The 18376-nt window shown below is 46.2% G+C and overlaps 1 protein-coding gene across 4 annotated transcripts in view; it reads right to left on the reverse strand.

Moving 5' to 3' along the window:
• ENPP2 (ectonucleotide pyrophosphatase/phosphodiesterase 2) overlaps window positions 1–18376 on the reverse strand; it is a 1757842-nt gene that overhangs the window by 913959 nt on the left and 825507 nt on the right. For 2 of the 4 annotated variants that reach the window (XM_069621549.1, XM_069621547.1), the window contains exons 1-2: window positions 17606–17797; window positions 17210–17312 (exon numbers count right to left, since the gene is read on the reverse strand). In XM_069621549.1, the coding sequence (XP_069477650.1) occupies window positions 17210–17312; window positions 17606–17638 (136 nt within the window). In that variant the 5' untranslated portion in view covers window positions 17639–17797. Of the gene's footprint in view, window positions 1–17209; window positions 17313–17605; window positions 17798–18376 lie in introns of those variants that run through there. The other 2 variants (XM_069621550.1, XM_069621548.1) reach the window with 1 other exon arrangement.

An 18376-nucleotide genomic window follows, 5' to 3' on the forward strand; every position in this document is an offset into this window, starting at 1 on the left:
CTTACCGATTGTCTTCCCTCTCTAAAATCCACCACATGAACCCTCACATGCTATGACCCAATTCATTCTGTGCCGCATTACCCTCCCTCTTTCTAATCCCTTCACATGTTAAACTCACTGCAGCCCAGATCCTCGAACTAACAATACGTTCCCTTATCACAACCTATCCAGACAGCTGCTGTAGTGAAGGTCGGGCGCGCACATGTTGCTGGCTCTCATAAAGCGCATGGCACTAATGTACCTCCCCTCCACAACAATCCAATGCAATTTGGCCTTGTATTGCATGTGGGGGGAAAGCGAGGTCTGCACTCTAGGGAGTCTGTAATGACAAATGTTGCGAACCCATCGCAGGACTGTTCTAAGAAGCACGCCTGGAGATTTTCCAGTGGGTCTCTGCATCAGGGGCAGATTTTTTGTGGGTAGTCTGCATTATTGCAATGCTGCATGGCAGCCCGAACTTTCGTTACGTGTCCTACAGAGCGTGTGTCTTGAAAACGGGAGATGGGATTCACCGACACTCCTTCCCAATGTGCGTCAGCATGACCTGCATCTCGCAAGGGTGGGCAGGAGGTGGGCGGACGCCGAGGGTGGGGTCACCACTGGGAACTGCCCATATATGAAGCATTGCAGCGACGGGGCTTCACGTGCTAAGGTTGCCAATCTCCATTTCAGCTGCCACGAGAGAGGGATACTAAAGAGGCAAGCAAGCTAGTGGGGTGCTTGGATGGATATTTCTGTAATGTGGGAGAGCAGGATTTATATTAGCTTCACCTTTCAGTGGAAACGGGAATTGCAATACTAGCTTGGAGCATAAGACCTAACGCAGTAACTAGCGAGTTCTTTGTCCACTGCTAGTTTATTTTCTGAAATTACACCTACAAGACCCATCTTAAAACATAACATATGACGACACAGCATTTGAATGTGGACACACCAAAAAGCAACATTACAAACTGATTTGCAACATGCAGACTGTTGGGCGAGGGAGACTGTTGGTTCCTCTAGCAGGAACAGTACAGTACAGTACAGAGCGGTGTAGCATTAGCTCAGCCTCTGTTCCTGGGGACAGAGCATTTTAGTGTGACCGTGATGTTTCAGTTAGCTCCCAACAGTGCAGAGTCCCTTTTCTCGGGAGACTGTGTCTGGCAGTAGCAGAGGCAAATTCAAACATAAAACGATACACTAAAGCCTAATGAGACACCTCTAGGCCATTCTCTAGTTAATATTTCCAGAAATAAAAAAATGTATGCTACTCATGGTGCTGTAGGCCTCCCCGAAATGTGCGATGGTATGTTGTTAGGCCTGGGAGGAAAAGTCAATGGGGTACTTTGGTCGCGATTTGAACTCGTAAAATCTAAGGCGTGGCCCCAGGTTATAGGCACCTATATACACACACACACTAAGAAGCCCTATTTTGGAACTCCGTGTATAGAGGGAGAGCCTCTGTACTTGCCAAAAAATTACCAAAATTAGGAGGGACATGACCAATAATCAAGCGCACACTTATGGGAGAGTAACCCTCAAAATACCTGGGCCAATCCCTAGATGCAGTACCTGACACATGTCAGACGGTTCCTGCAGGGGTTAAGGTTTGCAGCAGGATCAGTTGGACTCCCTCAACATCGAAGGAGAAGGTGGTCTTTGAAGGCACTCCGTCGCTTCTCATTAACATGTCTAGCAGGTCAGACATGGATATGTTATCAGGAGTCTTTTATAATGGTCACATCTCCATTGAAGTGGTCTTAAAGAGAATAGCCTTGTCAGAGTAGAAACAAATTCGGACACAGCGCAGGGTGGCAGCTAGAGTGGTCTGTGGGGTATGATATGGTAAGTCATTTATAACGTGCGTGTACACTTTCTATGCGCGTTATAAAAAGGAAACAAGGACAGTAGGGAAAAAATAAAAATAGGGGTACAAAAAACAAACAGACTTAGCTCACAATATGTAGGGAAATGAAAACATATGAACGACTGACTGTTGGTGTGTGTAGTTTATTGTGTTTTGACGAGAAGAACAAGTTACTTACCATATCTGGTAACGTTCTTTGGATGGGATGTTCCTCTGACGTATTCCACATCTATGACAGGTAATGTCCACAGCTGTGCTGCTTCGGAAAATTTTCAGCAGAGGGCGTCCAGTGTCGATCCATTGCCCTCCAAGGCCTCCGTCGAGGGTCGACGTCACTGGATATATATATATATATATATATGTCGCACAGCGCCCGTAGCCTCAGTTGTAGTTTTTTTCCCAGAACGTGTGGCACCAATCCCCTGCCAGTAGGACTGCAGAAAGCCTTGCGGAAACGTAAGCTGCAATCACATAGGAAAGTTCAGTAGAGGGGCAGGCTGGGAGGGCGATGTGGAATACGTTGGAGGAACATCCCATTGAAAGAACGTTACCAGATATAGTAAGTAACTTGTTCATCGAGGGGATTGTGTACTCTGACGTATTCCAAATCTATGACAGACTCCCAAAGCAGTACCAATTTATGGAGGTGGGAAAAGAATTTACAATTTTAGAATGCCCAATCAAATGGCTGAATAAAGGACTGCCTTACCTAAGGCCAAATCCTGCCCATGGATGGAGTCCAAAGAATAGTGTCTCACAAAAGTATGGACAGAGGCCCATGTGGTTGCTTCGCAAATATTGCGAATTGGAACGCCTCTCTGTAGAGTAGTGGAGACAGACACACCCCTAGTAGAGTGAGCCCATAAGCCTACTGCAGGGTCCTTTCCCGCCAAACGGTAACACTCAGAGATGGTCAAAATGATCCATCTGGACAAGGTCTGCTTGGAAACAGCCTCACCCAAGTGCCTTCCAGCATAACCAACAAAGAGCTGATCGGCCACTCTGACCCGGGACATCCGTGAGAGATAGAAACTCAAAGCTCTCCAAGGATCCAACCTACGGAGCCTCTCCTCTTCCTTACCAGGATGTGGAGGAGGATAAAACACCGGAAGAATCACCTTCTGGCTCAAATGGAAATCCGACACAACCTTCGGAAGAAAAGAAGGCCGCACCCACAGGACAACCCTGTCCTTATGGAAAACAGTAAAGGGTGGCTTGGCGGAAAGTGCCTGCAACTCACTCACTCTGCGTGTGGAAGTAACCGCAACTAAAAACAGTTTTAAAGGACAACAGTCGCAACGGACAAGAATGTGAGGGCTTAAACGGAGCTCTCATTAGGAACTTTAAAACCAAATTCAAATCCCATCCCGGCACCTGGAAAGGCGACGGTGGAAACACATTAATTTTCCCTTTTAGAAAATGAGAAATCAAAGGAATCTTAAAATAAGAACATTCCTCAGACGAGCGCTTAAATATGGACAGCGCCGCCAGGTAACCCTCAATGGTACCCAGTTGCAGGCCCTTGTGGGCTAAAGAAAGCAAAAGACAAAACCAAAAGGAATGGAACATAGGTAAGGATCCACATTCTGTACCCTGCACCAGTCACAGAACTTTCTCCAACGGCAACGGTACAGGGATTTTGTTGCGGGCCTTCTGGCCAAAAGCAACACCTCCATCACGTCTTCTAGGAGGTCCCAATCCTTATACCTCAACCTTTCAGATACCAAGCATGAAGGCGAAGAGACTTGACCTCTGGATGGAGAACCCGACCCCCCCTCACGCAAGAGCAGATCGTCTCAGTCTAGAAGGTCCGGGTACCACGCTCTCCTGGCCCATGCCGAAGCAATGAGGATCATTCGGGAACCGAACCTCGTAACCTCTGCAACACTTGCGGAATGATGGGGACGGGAGGAAACGCATACAGCAGTGGGAAGGACCACTCGCTACAAACGTGTCCCCTAAGGCTCCTCTTGGGGGAAATTCCCACGAGCAGAATCCCTCGCACTTTCAGTTGAAACTGGTGGTGAAGAGATCCACTTGTGGGGTTCCCCAAAGGGCAAAGATCTCCAAAGAACTTCCTTAGCCAGCTCCCACTCGTGAGAGACCGTGCTTTGCCTGCTCAGGGTGTCCGCTACTGCATTTTCGTCTCGGGCCGGATGAACTGCCGAAATCGAAATTTCCTGCTGGATGGCCGAGAACCAGAGCTGCATCGCCTCCCTGCACAACGGGAGTGACCCTGCCCCCCCCTTTTTTTTTTGAGGTAGCGCATGGCCACTGTATTGTCCGTCATAATCAGGACATTCTTCCCCCACACAGACGGCAGAAAAGCATTCAGGGCTAGCCTGACGGCCCTCAGCTCTAACAGATTGAGGTGGAGTCTGGACTTCGACAGAGACCAACGTCCGCAGGCTGTCAACTTGTTGGCACGAGCGCCCCAACCTGTGAGGGATGAATTGTCGCGTCCGTCACGATCGTCACCTCCGGCCATGGTTGCCAAAATGGTGCTCCCTTCATCAGATAAACTTTGCCGGCCCACCATAGAAGATCCTGGGCGACCGAGGTCGGAAACTGAACGGGATCCCACATCCTGCTGGAGAACTGCGACCACTGCATCTTGAGGGCCCACTGCAGGGATCTCATCCGCAGCCTGGCCTCTGGCACCAGGAAAATGCAGGATGCCATGAGGCCGAGCAACCTCAAAAATTCGAACTCCGGGAGACTCTGGGCACGTTGAAACTTGTCCCCCATCTGCAGAATGTGACAAGCCCTCACCTGGGGAGGCGAACACTGCCCCAGGGATGTGTCGAGCACTGCTCCGATGTATTGGAGCCGATGGGTAGGTGTCAAATGCGACTTCTTTAAATTGAGGGAGAAGCCCAGCTTGTGAAGGGAGTGGCAGGTGACGGACAGATGATCCAGGGCTTGCTCAGAAGAGCGCGCCCTGATCAACCAATCATTCAGGTAGGGGTAGACATGAATCCCCCCCTTTCCTGAGTTACGCTGCCACCACCACCATCAGCTTGGCGAAGACCCTCAGGGCGGAGGTCAATCCAAACGGTAGGACCTGAAACTTGAAAACGCGAGTCGCCAACCGCAAACCTCAGGTACTTCCTGTGCTTGGGATGAATCGGCACATGAAAGAAAGCATCCTTGAGATCTAGAGACACCAACCAATCCTGAAGTTGAAGGGCCTGGAGGACTTGAGAAAGAAAGAGTTACCGTCTTGAACTTGTCCTTCCTGAGGAGCTTTTTCAACCAATGCAAGTCCATGATGGGTCTCAACCCCCAGTCTTTTTTCGGGATCAGAAAATAAGGGGGATACCATCCCTTAATCCTCTCCGCTACAGGCACCAGTTCTAGGGCACCTTTCTCTAGCAGGGAAAGGATTTCCTGCGCAAGGAGCGGATCCGGACGCTTCAAAGAGAGCTTCCCCGGTGGATTGTCGTGAGGCCTCTTCCGGAAGGGAAGACAGTAGCCGTGGGCTATGATCTCCAGAACCCACACATCTGAAGTAATGGCCCGCCATTCTCCAAGATGTTGCGCAAGTCTGCCCCCAACCGGCGGACCATGGGACATGGCCTCATGACTGAGCGGATGCAGCTGCAGCAGTGCCTGAGGGCAAAGAGGCAACTGCCCGAGCAGCTTTGGCACCCCGAGTACCTTGCTTTCCACCCCGCGTACTCCTACGGTGGCCCCTTCGACTGGCAGCTCCTCTCAATCTACCAAAGGAAGGAACCTCTCCTCCATTGCTGTCCCTTAGGACGAAAAGGCGGAGGTTGATGTACAGCAGCGCTCAAAGACTTCGCTGCAGCTTTGGAGGTCTGCAACCTCTGAAGGGTCTCATCAGCCTTACTGCCAAACAGATGAACCCCATCACAGGGCATGTTCAGAAGATGGGATTGCACATCAGGAGCAAGCCCTGACTTAGGCAAACCTGCGTATCACTGTGCTCACGGTGCTCGCAGCCATGGACCAGCTGACACAGTCTGCCGTGTCCGAACCCGACTGAAGGGATTCACACATGGCATCCTTGCTGTCTTGCACGAGGGCTAGAAAACCATCCCTTTCTTCCCCTTCGGGAATATGCTCAGCCGCCAAAGACGCACAGTTCCACAGAGTGTGTGTAAATCTCACTAAGGCACAAGTGGAGTTGACCGACTTTAACACCATACCCCCAGCCAAAAATACCTTCTTCGCCCAACCATCAAAGCGCTTATCGTCCCCATCAGGAGGGATGGTAGGGTACGCAGCCTGCTTCAAGGAGGAATGGAATAGGGCTCAAAAACAGGCCTCAGACTTACTGGTAGCCTTCCTCGGAGGTTCCACAGCCCTCTGGGGCACCTCCGTCAAATCCTCCACAAACGGCGTCGAGGGTGCCGAAGAAATCGGCGTCGACGGCGACCGAGGCGCCGATGAAGACTTCTTCGAGGACAGAGCCTCGCGAGAGTCCCTCGACGGACATGGCGCGGATGGCGTCGACGCTTTCTTGGAAGGCTTCACAGGTTGCGAGTGTCTCGATGGCGTCGAGGACCGGGACCTGGATCTAGTACGGCTATGGCGATCTCTCTTGCTCTAGCGGGACCTCGACGGCTCCCGATGATCCTGCCGACCGCCCGAGCCCAAAGGCGTGCAAGTGGTGGACCTAGCCCGTTCTCCGCCAGCTCCTTTTGAAGGCGTGGCTGTAACTATGCCTTGTGACTCGAAAATCACTAACATCTGCTGGCGGAATGCATCCCATTCGGCCGCCGATGAAGACTTGGTGGGACAAGTCAACCGTCTGTCGGAGTCCTCCTCCGATGAGGAAGGCGACTGGTGACGGCACTTCCGAGAATGCCTCGACGGGGCAGAGGAATGGCGGAAACCACTCCTAGACCGATACCCCCTGGATTTTCACTGACGTGGAGAGTCGCCCCTTGAGGTCGAAAGCCCAGCGGACTTCGATTTACGGGGCTTAGACACCCTACCTACCTTCAATTTCCCCTTATGTTCCCGCAAGACCCTAGACGTCAGGGACTGGCACTCCTCGCAGTCGTCGGTGGCGTGGCTTTCGCCGAGGCACCAGAGGCAGATGTCGTGTGGGTCCGTGATTGACATCTTCGAACCGCAGTCCCGACATTTTTTAAAACCCGACTTCGGGTTAGAAGAAGATGAAGACATCGTACACGAAGAAAGAATCGAGCGCACCGAGATTCGGAAGCAAACACGCTTGCGAAAAAAACGGAACTGAGGCTACGGGCGCGGTGCGTCCTACATATACCATCCGGTGACGTCGACCCTCGACGGAGGCCCTCGAGGGACAAGGGATCAACGCAGGACGCCCTCTGCCAAAAGTTTTCTGAAGCAGTACAGCTGTGGACATTACCGGTCATAGATGTGGCATACGTCGGAGGACACAATCCCCTCGAAGAAAATGTATTCAATAGAAGCAAGGAGAGAGAGAGCTCCTCTTATTGGTCAGCACACACTGCTTAACGATCAGTCATTGTTCACTTTCTCCAAGGGCCTGACTCTCACATGCCATCATCACCATTGTTCTTTTTTGTCAGCTATTAGTTTAGCACACAATAACACAGACTCGCACCTCAGCAATGCTCCTGTTGATGGAACATTACATTAAAGTTGTGGTAGAGAAAGGGTTGTGAGCTGGCCATAGATGCCTATTAAAACATTTCCCCATCCAGTGCAATCACTTTCATAACCTACCCACACTAGGTTAGCTCTGTAGATCCTTTATTGTTGATCTCAACGTCTCTTTCATCCACTAATACATGTGGGGTGCATTTACAGGCCCCAAGCAGAAATCCCTGTCACCTAAAAAAAAAAAAACAACGGCTGTGCTATGCTTTCCCCGGCACGTGTGTGGCAAGCATTTGAACTTTCCACCAAGAACAGCTCTGCGTTTGCTTTCCTTGCATCCGAATATCGAAAAGTTAGGCAATGCATTCAAAACGGCCCTGCGTTTGCTTTCGTTTCATCTGAATACCAAAAGGTTATGCACCAAATCCAAATCAGCCTCATCTTACTGTTAAGTCACATGAGGGGCAAGGATTTCAACATTGCAACCCACCACGGCTTTCCTTTTCCCATTCATGTGAACAGCAGCGCTCTAAAACACTGCAAATGGAGAAAAGAAAGCTTGCACATGTGTGAAATAAAGAAAAATGACTTTTAAAAGCCACTGTGAAAGGATAGCTTTTGCTCGCACAGCAATAATCAGTGAAATATGTTGTGGCAGGGGTGTTGACTAAAGCCACGTACATTAACGTTTTCCCCCCACAAGACTTCATCACCTTGGAAGAGTCTTAGAATACCAGAAAAAAACATTTTTTTGGGTTCCGGCACAAAGCTCAATTGAAAGCCTTGCCTCCCACTGGAAGTCGCACCTATAAGTGAACGATTCTGCAATGGCATGTGATGTCACTAAGGGCGTTATAATTCCCTGTTCTGCCAGACTTCAAGGTAGTACTAGCAGGGAGGGCAAAGAAAGCAAGTGTGGCTAGAGCTTGGCCAGGAAGTGCAAGCTCCTCCTGCAACCAAGGACAAACTGACAAACTTCAAAAGGGTGTAATAAAAATCTTTGGTCACCGGCTGAGAAACGGGAAGACAGTTGGCTGTGGGGGATGAAGCACCGCCCTCCGATATGTGACAGATCCTCCAAATTGACATTAAAGGATTGATTCATTTTAGGCATTTTTCGCAGCAGTCAGAGTAAGAAGAAATTTAGTTTTCTGCTATTCTTCCATCTGATTTCCAGGCAGTTGTTTAAAGACTACATGCATGTTCCTAGGACTCTGGACTGAAATGGCCAGTAAAGACTAGTTTCTGGCTGATTTTAAAATGTGACAAGCATCTCTATCTTCGGCTAGGGCCTCCCCTTGGAACAGCCTCCCTGCCACTGTAAAACTTGAGGGAAACCATCTCCGGTTCCAGAAGCACCTCAAGACCTTCCTCTTTGCTTCTGCCTTCGCTACCCCTCTCCCCTGCTGATCTGCTCTCTCTTGACACTGTGCACCTGGCCACCTTCTGTCTCCTGGGCCCAGGTACCTGCTCCCCCGTCACCCTCCTGCACTGCCGCCTGGCCACCCCTTGCACTGGGGACTGTATCAATAAAGCCCCCCCATTTTTCTTCTTTTTCTGCATTTGTCAGACTTACCCAGTCTGCTGCCTTAAACACAACACTTGCCACTTGCTGGCTGCACCACCACTGTTTGATGCCTCCATTTTCTATTTATTTTTATTATTATTTATCTGCTCTCCTGTCCGCACTTTCCACTCTCCCCCTTCCATGCACTTTTCCCCCCTTTTCCCTTTCCCATGCACTTGCGCGTTCTCAATGTCACTGGGTCTAGCAAGATCATTGTTGTGTTGTGTTCTCCCGTTCCCCTCCCTTGCCTAGTCGCGCTCTGAAGCACTTGTGTACAAGCGTGATACAAACAAAACATCTTATCATATGAGATTTGATGGAAAATGAGATTATGAACATGCTTAATCATTTGCAGAGTTATAACTGTTATATATTTTATGAAAAGGACATAAATGCGCCAACGGGCCATGCTACCTTGCACAGAGTTGGCGATCGGCTTACCCAATTCCCTATGACTAACTGCAAATCTATTTCTTATGGCGGTGGCTAGTATAAATATGAAGTTAGGAAACATAACTCAGTTTTGCTAAAAAGTTGACCTGAGAAACAAAGAACTGTAATAAATGCCAAACAGGCAGATGATGCTCCCTCCCCTTGAACCAAGGATCCCAGGGGGCGGGGAGAGGAATGGAAGATTGTCCTATCCGAGGATATGAATAATTCTAGAGTACTACCCCTGGATTGTAAAGTGAATGATGTCATTTGGGTTATATAAGGGGGACTGTACTAGACAGACAGAGACAGACAGACACACAAGAATCCGGGGAGACCGGAGAAGGACGGAGAGGAGGGAGCTGAAGCATACCAAGGCAGAGTGCAGAGACCAGATCCCTTGCCTAGTTGTCCAGAGATCCAGCTGGCTTTCCAGAATTCTAAACCAAGGCTTACCTTGTAAGTAGCAAATAACCCCAGCCCTAAATTGTATAATCGTCTCCTATTTGCAACATAATCCCATTGAAAATCCCATAAACAGTCCCAAATTGCCAGTAGAATTAATTCACCTTTCCATAGAAGAATCTGTATTAGTCGGTGTATGTTAGCGTATTCCTTTGATACATTTTTCAGTTGTCTGTATAAGTCCATAGAATCATTTTGAAATAAATCAATTAATTCCCCATTGAAATTCACGTTCAAAATTGTTAACATTCTAAATCAACAATCTTGTCAAGTGTTTTATTGTGTGCCCCACAAACCCCTAATTTCCTTTGTACTATTGAAAACCCCAAACCGTAGATCCCATTGAGAGCAATCCCTTTTACTAGAATCTTACCTGGTATATGCTTCCCTCCTTGTCCTTGAAAGCCGATTTCAGATTTTTAAAGCTAAACCCTTCACTAGCACCATGTCATTGCTAATCCTGTGTAAAACGAATTTCAATTTGCCGTTTGTATTTTTTCCTTTTGCATTTACTTTCACCCCAAAATCGATTTTCCTACCTCATTTCAACATTGTTCTGTGTACTGATTTACTAGTCTCTAAGCTTCCCCATCTCCTCAAGTGTAGCAACACGAATTTCCGTTATTCTGTCCCACAGCAGCTGGGAGTAGCCGTGCAAGTAATAATCATAATCCGATTCTGCCGTTTGCTCCGAAAAACGGGTTTTCACTTTCTTTCCGGGCTTCACACCTTGGGGTGGTGGGTTTTATTCCAAATCTGATTTGTCTCGCTCTATCCTTACTCCTTGCCACTACCTTCCATTCAAAGGAATTAAGTTAGTCAATGTTTGGGGGTGAGTGCTAAACCTTGATGCTATCACTTGATTAAAAACTGTTATTTTTCCTCTTTTGCCATTAAAGATACTTGTAAACTGTGTTAGGATATCTGAAACTAATTGTTTTGTAGGAATCATTGCATTTGTGTTGCCACATATTAGTGGCCATTGTATTTTGAATATTTTTCCTTTTTAATTGCATAATTCATTAATAAATATCTTATTGATACCCACCGGCATGGTTCCTAGTCCATTGTGACACAGGGTGTTTGTGAAGGTTCGGTGCGAATGGGTTGGAGGCCTACTCAAATAAATGAACCTGTGGCTTATTAAAAATAAAAAGCATTTTTATTATGCGCCACATTCATTGTCAGGGAAGGAGTCCCTGGCTTGTGCTTCTGGGAAGAGTGTGCAAGGACAGAAAGCCTTCCTTTGGCTCCGCAGTGGGCAGGCTTGTGAGCCCTTGCACAGAGCCCTGGTAAGCCAAGTCATGTTCAAACCATAGCCAAGAAAACACAGATGACAAAGCCCATTACTTACTCCCCTTACTCTCCTAAGCCACAAACTGCAAGGTTCGATAGATGGGACCGCTGAAAGGATATATAGGCACATTTAACCAAGGGTATCATTTCAACCATGGATTCCCTGGATGCCCAGTACAGCTTTCCTGGTGGTTCTTGGGTCCTGTTAGGACCTTTATGGGAATGGTTATATTGGTGTGTGAGACATGAATCCTCATAGGTTGAGGGTGGGGGCCTTTGGGAGTTCATTTAATTAATGCAGGATTATAATAGCCTTCTCACCCTGGGTGGCAATGTCTGTTTCCTGTTAATAGATGGCAGATAACAGATGTTATCTTGCATTTGTATAGCACTGCCTGCCATAGGTTATGGCATTGAAGCACTTCGACTGTCATGATAGAACATTCAGTAGTAGAAGGAAGTAGCAAAGTCGGGTAGTTATTTGGGACGAGGGAAAGACAGGATGCTCAGGAAGGCATGAGTAGAAAAGGTGGAGGATCTATGGTGGAGGATCTATAGGTACAATGGACCGAATTTATTGTGGGACTACTATACTGGAGAGAGGTGTTTGGAATGTACTCACTGGATGGTCAGCCTGGGCATGTTGAAGCCACGGCCAACAAAGCACAGACGGCTTAGCCCTTCTACTTACTTTCCTAAAGCCCCCAAAAACATTTTTGGAGAAGTTATGCCTGAAATCAGAATTTGCCACGTTTGCAAAAGCTCCATAAAAAGCGAGCAGAAGAAAAAAAGCCTCACTTTTTTTTTGTTTCCTTATTTATATCATGATTACCACACGTTTATTTTTTTGTACATATACTTGACCAAAGCAATAGGCTTGTGCTATTGGACAGAGGGCTTAAGGGCACAAAGCCTGTTACTGGATCAGCAGTGGTCAGTACACGCACAATAGCTAATGGTATGGAGTGAGCGATAGTGTCAGCCAGGTCTGTATACGGTCCTAAAGGGTATGGCCAAGGTGATCCTTCTAGTTGACCATACGGTAAACGAGAGTATGTTTAGTAACAGGTCTAAAAACATTATATATTTTAATTTATGAATTAGCCATAACGAAGCTGTCCTTACATAAATAGAAACAATATAGGGATTACTTACGAAGAGACAACACTGATTTGCAACAGTAAAATTATACAATTGTACAGTACATTAAAAAAGTACTTGTAGAAAAATTAGACAGATAATGCCTCTCCTGCCAGTTATTTTAAAGTAAAACACACATTAGCAACGTTTAAAAGAGACATTTCTCAAAATGTTGCTGAAGTCCTCTATATAACATTTTTATGATATCATACCCACTTTTTCATTGAGGGAACAGCAATCAAAAGTTAACATATGGAATATAGTAAATGATTTTCGTGTACCGAATTACAGCTCTTTGACCTGTACAATTCTGCCCACACCGAGGATAGTGTGGCAATTGGCAAACTCGCCTGGTAACTGCTAACAACTCGGACCCAAAAATCCTCTGATCTTGTAAAGTCGCTAATTCGTATATTCGTCAATGCAGCGCAATTAGAAAAGAGTTCTCTGTTCTGCACGATTCCAAAAACACTACAAGTGGACAAGCATACAGAGCTGGATCCACCCCTGAATGTTTTTCTAGAATTTGGCCAGTTAACACAATATTTAATCTAAAACTTAGAAATTGCATACGCCAGTAGGGATTTGGAAGTCTTCCCAGGTGTTTTGCCAGGGTGCCCTCTCGTTTGTTCCAACGGGATTGGCCGTTGTACAGAGAATAGGACCTCATCTTCTCAATCGTTATTTGCCAATCTCGAAGAAACAGAAGCTTTAACAGGCTAGGTGCTGAAACAACTCAGGAAAAACATTCAGGTACTCCAAGATGGTAAGAGCATATAAGCAAACACAACCAATGGGATTAGCAGAGGACTTAACTTCTAATCCTGTTTTAAGGTCAGCAAAAGGGGAGCCCACCACAGGGGATAATAGAGGTCTCTACAGCAAAACAACTATACACAAATACCATCCCCGGAGGGAGATCAAGCATAACTCAAAAGCGCAGCGGGGCCTTTGGGGCACAGACTAAGACCTTTTGCCATATCTGGGCCTCAATCAACATCTTGTGCCATCATTGAAACCTTGTGTCCATATAACTCTGATGGAACAATTTTTTCGCTTTATGATATTCTAGCACAGGTTTAACCGTAAAGCAGCATTAACTAACAAACAGCCACTTCTTCTGTGATCTGCATTGGATAGCCCCGACTTTAATTCTTGAAACAAGTTCCAATTTTTAACAAAAACCGTGAGGCTTGTTATACTTTGCTGCAAATCTAATGAATATTGTTTTTTAATTATTTATCTCTAGATAATTTTTCACTGCCTATGAGACTACAGTGTTAGTCTTTGGAGACTGATTGGCGTTCAATCGGCCAGAATGAGGTCGTCCACGTAGGACATCCAACTGAGTCTCAAACTCCCGATCTTTGGAAGAGTGAAAGCTATAGGCTCCAGGTAACAATCTAGATCTGCTAGGTAGAGGATGAAAAGGCAGGGAGCCAAGACGCAGCACTGACGGAGGCCACGAGATGTTTTAAGGAACTCTGATAAGTGGCCTTGCCCATCCAACCTCGCCTGGTTGGAAGTATCGTCATGATTAGTCATCAAAAATGCAAGCAAGTGCTCCGGAATGTGCCAAGTTCTCAGTTTGGACCACAGACGGTTTCTGTTGATGAAATCAAAGGCCTGTGATAAATCAATGGCCGTGATGTAAATGGGAGAACCCCCTTGCTGCATAGCCTGTTACTGCAAGCAATTGACAAGAAACCCATTTATAAATGTTCCCATCACCCTGTGGAATCCAGTCTGCATCTTATTTATTCTTTCCACTGAGGACGACCAATTGTCTAGTTCGGCCAGAACAAGGGAGGCACAAATCGTGCTATCTGGATCCAGCAGAATAACGGGACGATAGTTAGCAGGGTTCAAACGTATCCCCATGCTTGTAATGGGGATGATAATAGCTCTATACCATGAACTTGGACATTTTTTTGGCCCGAAAGACATTTGAAAACAACATAAATAGAATACTTGGCCATAATGAGCGTGTTACCAAGTCCGTTTGGACCAGGCACGCCAGAATTAGAGGCGTCTTCAATGCCCTTGGTTATAAATGGTAAAAACCAATAAATTATTAGAGGACCGATATAAAGAGGTGTTATGTTTAACCCAGGCCACCTTAGGCACTGCAAGGACACTTGGGATGAGGATAGACTATTAGCAATTCTGCGAGTTTTAGTTATGGCCTGAATGAAGCATAGCTTCACTCCTTTTTATTTCTCTTAAATTTACGAGTTTTTATAGCTATCCCGCAGTCTCTTCATTTATTTCTGGTACTCGCTACTAGTCATTTCACATTCAATTGGATTATGTGGTCAAAAGCACACCATTGCTTCCTATTGAGAGCATTATGCTTATGTGGGGGATACGTACAGTCCGAAAGGAAGGTTGTAAAACCACTTGAAGAAATTGATAATTTTTCCTCCATTAAGCCCCGAGATAGGACAGTCTGAAATCGATGTATAAATCGAGTTATAGTGCCAGCCTACCCAACTATTTTGTGGTCATAACTAAGAACCTCAAGATTAGACAATGAATCCAGTTTGTTTGAATTAGTCGCTACATTAAAATTTGCAGGTCGAAAAACAAAGTATAGCTTGCACCAAGTTAAAACTTAAGGAAGTGAATATTAAGCAATTTGCCTACCCTGTGCGCAAAATGGTTCTTTATAAAAGTGAGGTGCTTAGGCAGCAGACACTTTACCCAGACGTATTCACTAGACAGCGCCAACAACGTTCAGTATGTATATAGGTAGGCGAGTTGTATGCGCCTATCCTCGATTTAAAATAAAATCACCAGTTCACAAACCTTGTATCAGATGTATTTAGCCAAATGCATAAATCTTATTTACATTGGTGCCGACGTTATACAATTAGGGCACATGCTTATGTGTCTCCAAAACCTGGGCTTTCTCAAGGCACAACAGCTTTTTATAAAAATCTATTTCAAAATAAGTTGCATCAAAACATTAAAGTGTTTAATTCTCATAAATAATCATTCATTAAGTGAATTTGATAGATCAACCATTTTTTTCATAGAAATCCATTCATTGTTCATTTTGTTATGTTTGTGCATATAATATCATTGTTCCTTCACAATGGGCCATTCAAACGTATACATATATTTTACATTTTCTATCATTCTTCCTACACAATGAATTAATGTCCAAAGGTCTAACTATAACCATTATCTATTCTTTGTTTAGCCTCAAATGGAAGCCGTTTCTATTTTTGTGGCATGTTATGCCAAGGTTAGGGAAAACGTGAGCACATGCCCCAATTGGATAATGTTGGCACCAATGTAAATATATAAGATATATGCAGTTGGCTATATAACTATATCAGATACAAGCTTACCTGTGAACTAGCGATGTATTCTAAATCAAGGATAGGCACATACCGATCACCTACCAATAAGACAGACTTCTATACTGAAGTCATGCGATGGGGAAATTACTAGGTGTATGCAAAGATGGGAAGTCGTACTGGGTAGGATTCTGGGTTTGCATACATCATAGAAGAGCTATACTGTTATGCATGGCTAGTATTTAAGTTACTCCTTTCTCAAAGGATACGTGTGTACACAGTACTTAAGCCTTGCACTGGGAATAATGTCATGTCTGCCCATTGATTTGGTGGCGCATATAATGTGTTCTTTTATGCAGTACAGATTGTTCACATGAGTAGCATGTATACAGTACTAACTTACTACCTAGGAGATAATTTCATTTCCACACACGACTAAAGTCATGCATTGTGTGGAACGTTATATGTATGCATGGTACCGACTGATTGTTCTCTCCTTAACAATACTGGTGGTCGAAATTGCCTCAAATACAACAGTGAAAGCACTCCCTGATGTACATGGTCCCATACAGCAACGCATACCCTACTGTAAACAACTGATGTCACACCATGTTTTATACTGTAGATGAACTCGTCACAGCCTGAGGTACATGATCACGAGAAGCTGAAAGTACACCCTATGGTATATGGTTGACATGATTATATGTTTGAAAGCATATCCTTTGGTACAGTGTCACACACATTGGCTCACATCATTCCGATTGGTATACAATCATAAAAAGCAGCTCTGCGTTATAGGACCAAACACACAATCTGAAGTCGTGTCCTCGGGCATAGGATGAGAGGGAGTTCCCAAAAGCAGCTCCCACGGAATAGGACCACAGAGAAGCTGAAATGTCCCCATTCCGTACAGGAAAGCACACAGTGGATTGAAGGATGCCATGTGGTATAAAGCAATGTGGGAGTCGAATATGCGATGCATAGTCACAGGGCATCTTAAAATAGAACATCTGGAGCATTGGTTGAAAGAGAGCGACTGAAGGCATGGTCTATGTTATAGGACCATACACACAATGTCAAAAGATGTCCCCTAGATTAAAGAACCACGAAGAGTTTAAACACTCCTAGTTGGGCTAGAGGGGGCGGGGGGAGTTCATACAGTAACTTAAGGCATGGCATACGGGGTAAGGAAAAAAATCATACACATGACCAATGCGACTGATTAACCCTGAAAGGCTTCCCTGTGATACGGGGTCGCATACAGCAGCTGAATACGCCCAGTGTCAGTGGGTCATGCACAAAAAATACAAGTTGGTGCAGAATAACGCGGAAAGAATATAGAATCAGAAAGGTGTTAAACATGCCCAGTTATCATAATCGTATGCACGCCTGTATTGTGTGAGTGTATACTGTGCAAGATCGTTCCTGTCAGTGAAAACAGCTCATGATGGGCGGGGCTGCTAGTTTACTTACAAAATCTACTATGAACATTTCCTAACCCCTGGGGAACCCTTTTTTTGTATTGAGGATCTGCCAGACTCCTCCGGTTTAAGAGAGAGTATATATGCTACCACTTACCGAAAGGGGGCCCTTCGTCCCATTCCTCTGATCGTTTATACCGATTTACTGTAAATCCAAGGCAGACGTTGACTCCGATGGCAAACGTGACAAGAGAGATCACCTGCGGGGAGTAAAAGTAGATTTCAATGGGAGCGACACGTAGGGTGAACACACAGATTGCTTAATGAAGCATGGAATTGCCTAAAACAACTTCAAAATAATGTGCGTAAACAATGACAAATCATGCGTACTTTATCCATTTTGTAGTACTAGTCAGGCACTGTGAAACCGAAACTACAGAGCAGGGACATTATTCGGAGCTTTTTGCAAAACGTGCTTTGTTTTATTTATGTGTGTTCTGCGTCAGCTGTTGCCGCGCCTGCTTTACTCCAAATTCGCCGCTTTGCGCCTTACCTGGTGTAGCTGGAAGCGGTTCTTGTGCGCCATTTGCGCGGCTACCGCTCTACCGGGGAGGAAGTGCTCTTGCCTCGGACGGGAGGTCTGTGCTCTGTTTGCTCTCGGATCCCGCTCTATTAGCCCAAACTAATCCCACCTGGTCGGGCTGACAGGCGCGCCTGATTCGTCCAGGGACCGATGTCATCAGAGGCCGGGAGCTGGGCTGGCCTGGCCTGGGCAGCGGCCTCCTCCCCCTTCACACAAACACACTCCCTTTCATGTGGCCCCCGCTGGCAGCGGGGGCGCTGCTTATGTTACCGCAGAACCAACAACTGTTTGTTTGCGCCCTCTGCCCGTCACAAGGAGGCCAGTGCCCGAAGGACCGGGAACAGTGACTGCGTGTACTCCATGTCAGAGGGGAAAAAGACGCTTTTAAAACTCTGACCTGAAGGGCCAAAGCAAACCCGAAAAATGAAGGCTGCTGTGTGCTGTCATTCTTTAAGTTTACAGCCACGGGCAGGCCCTGAAAAAAAGCTCTGTTGTTTTTTCACTGGGCGGACTGTTCGGGTGCTTTGGAGGAGACCACACGCTGTCCTTCGCCAAGTAAGGATCTATGCTAACCGTCAGATTGGAAGAGGAGGGCAGGGTCATTGACAGTGTGTGTAACACTCCGAAACGCCTCTAAGCGCCTTCAGGTTCAGCAATTGGTATTTGGTTTGCTTTCAGGCTTCGCTGAGGGGAACAAGCTAGATTATTCTGCTCCCCCCAACCAAGACAAAAACCGCCTGC

This window comes from Ambystoma mexicanum, chromosome 5q (assembly GCF_040938575.1).
Source record: "Ambystoma mexicanum isolate Mex_15411 chromosome 5q, UKY_AmexF1_1, whole genome shotgun sequence".
NCBI classification, from domain to species: domain Eukaryota; kingdom Metazoa; phylum Chordata; class Amphibia; order Caudata; family Ambystomatidae; genus Ambystoma; species Ambystoma mexicanum.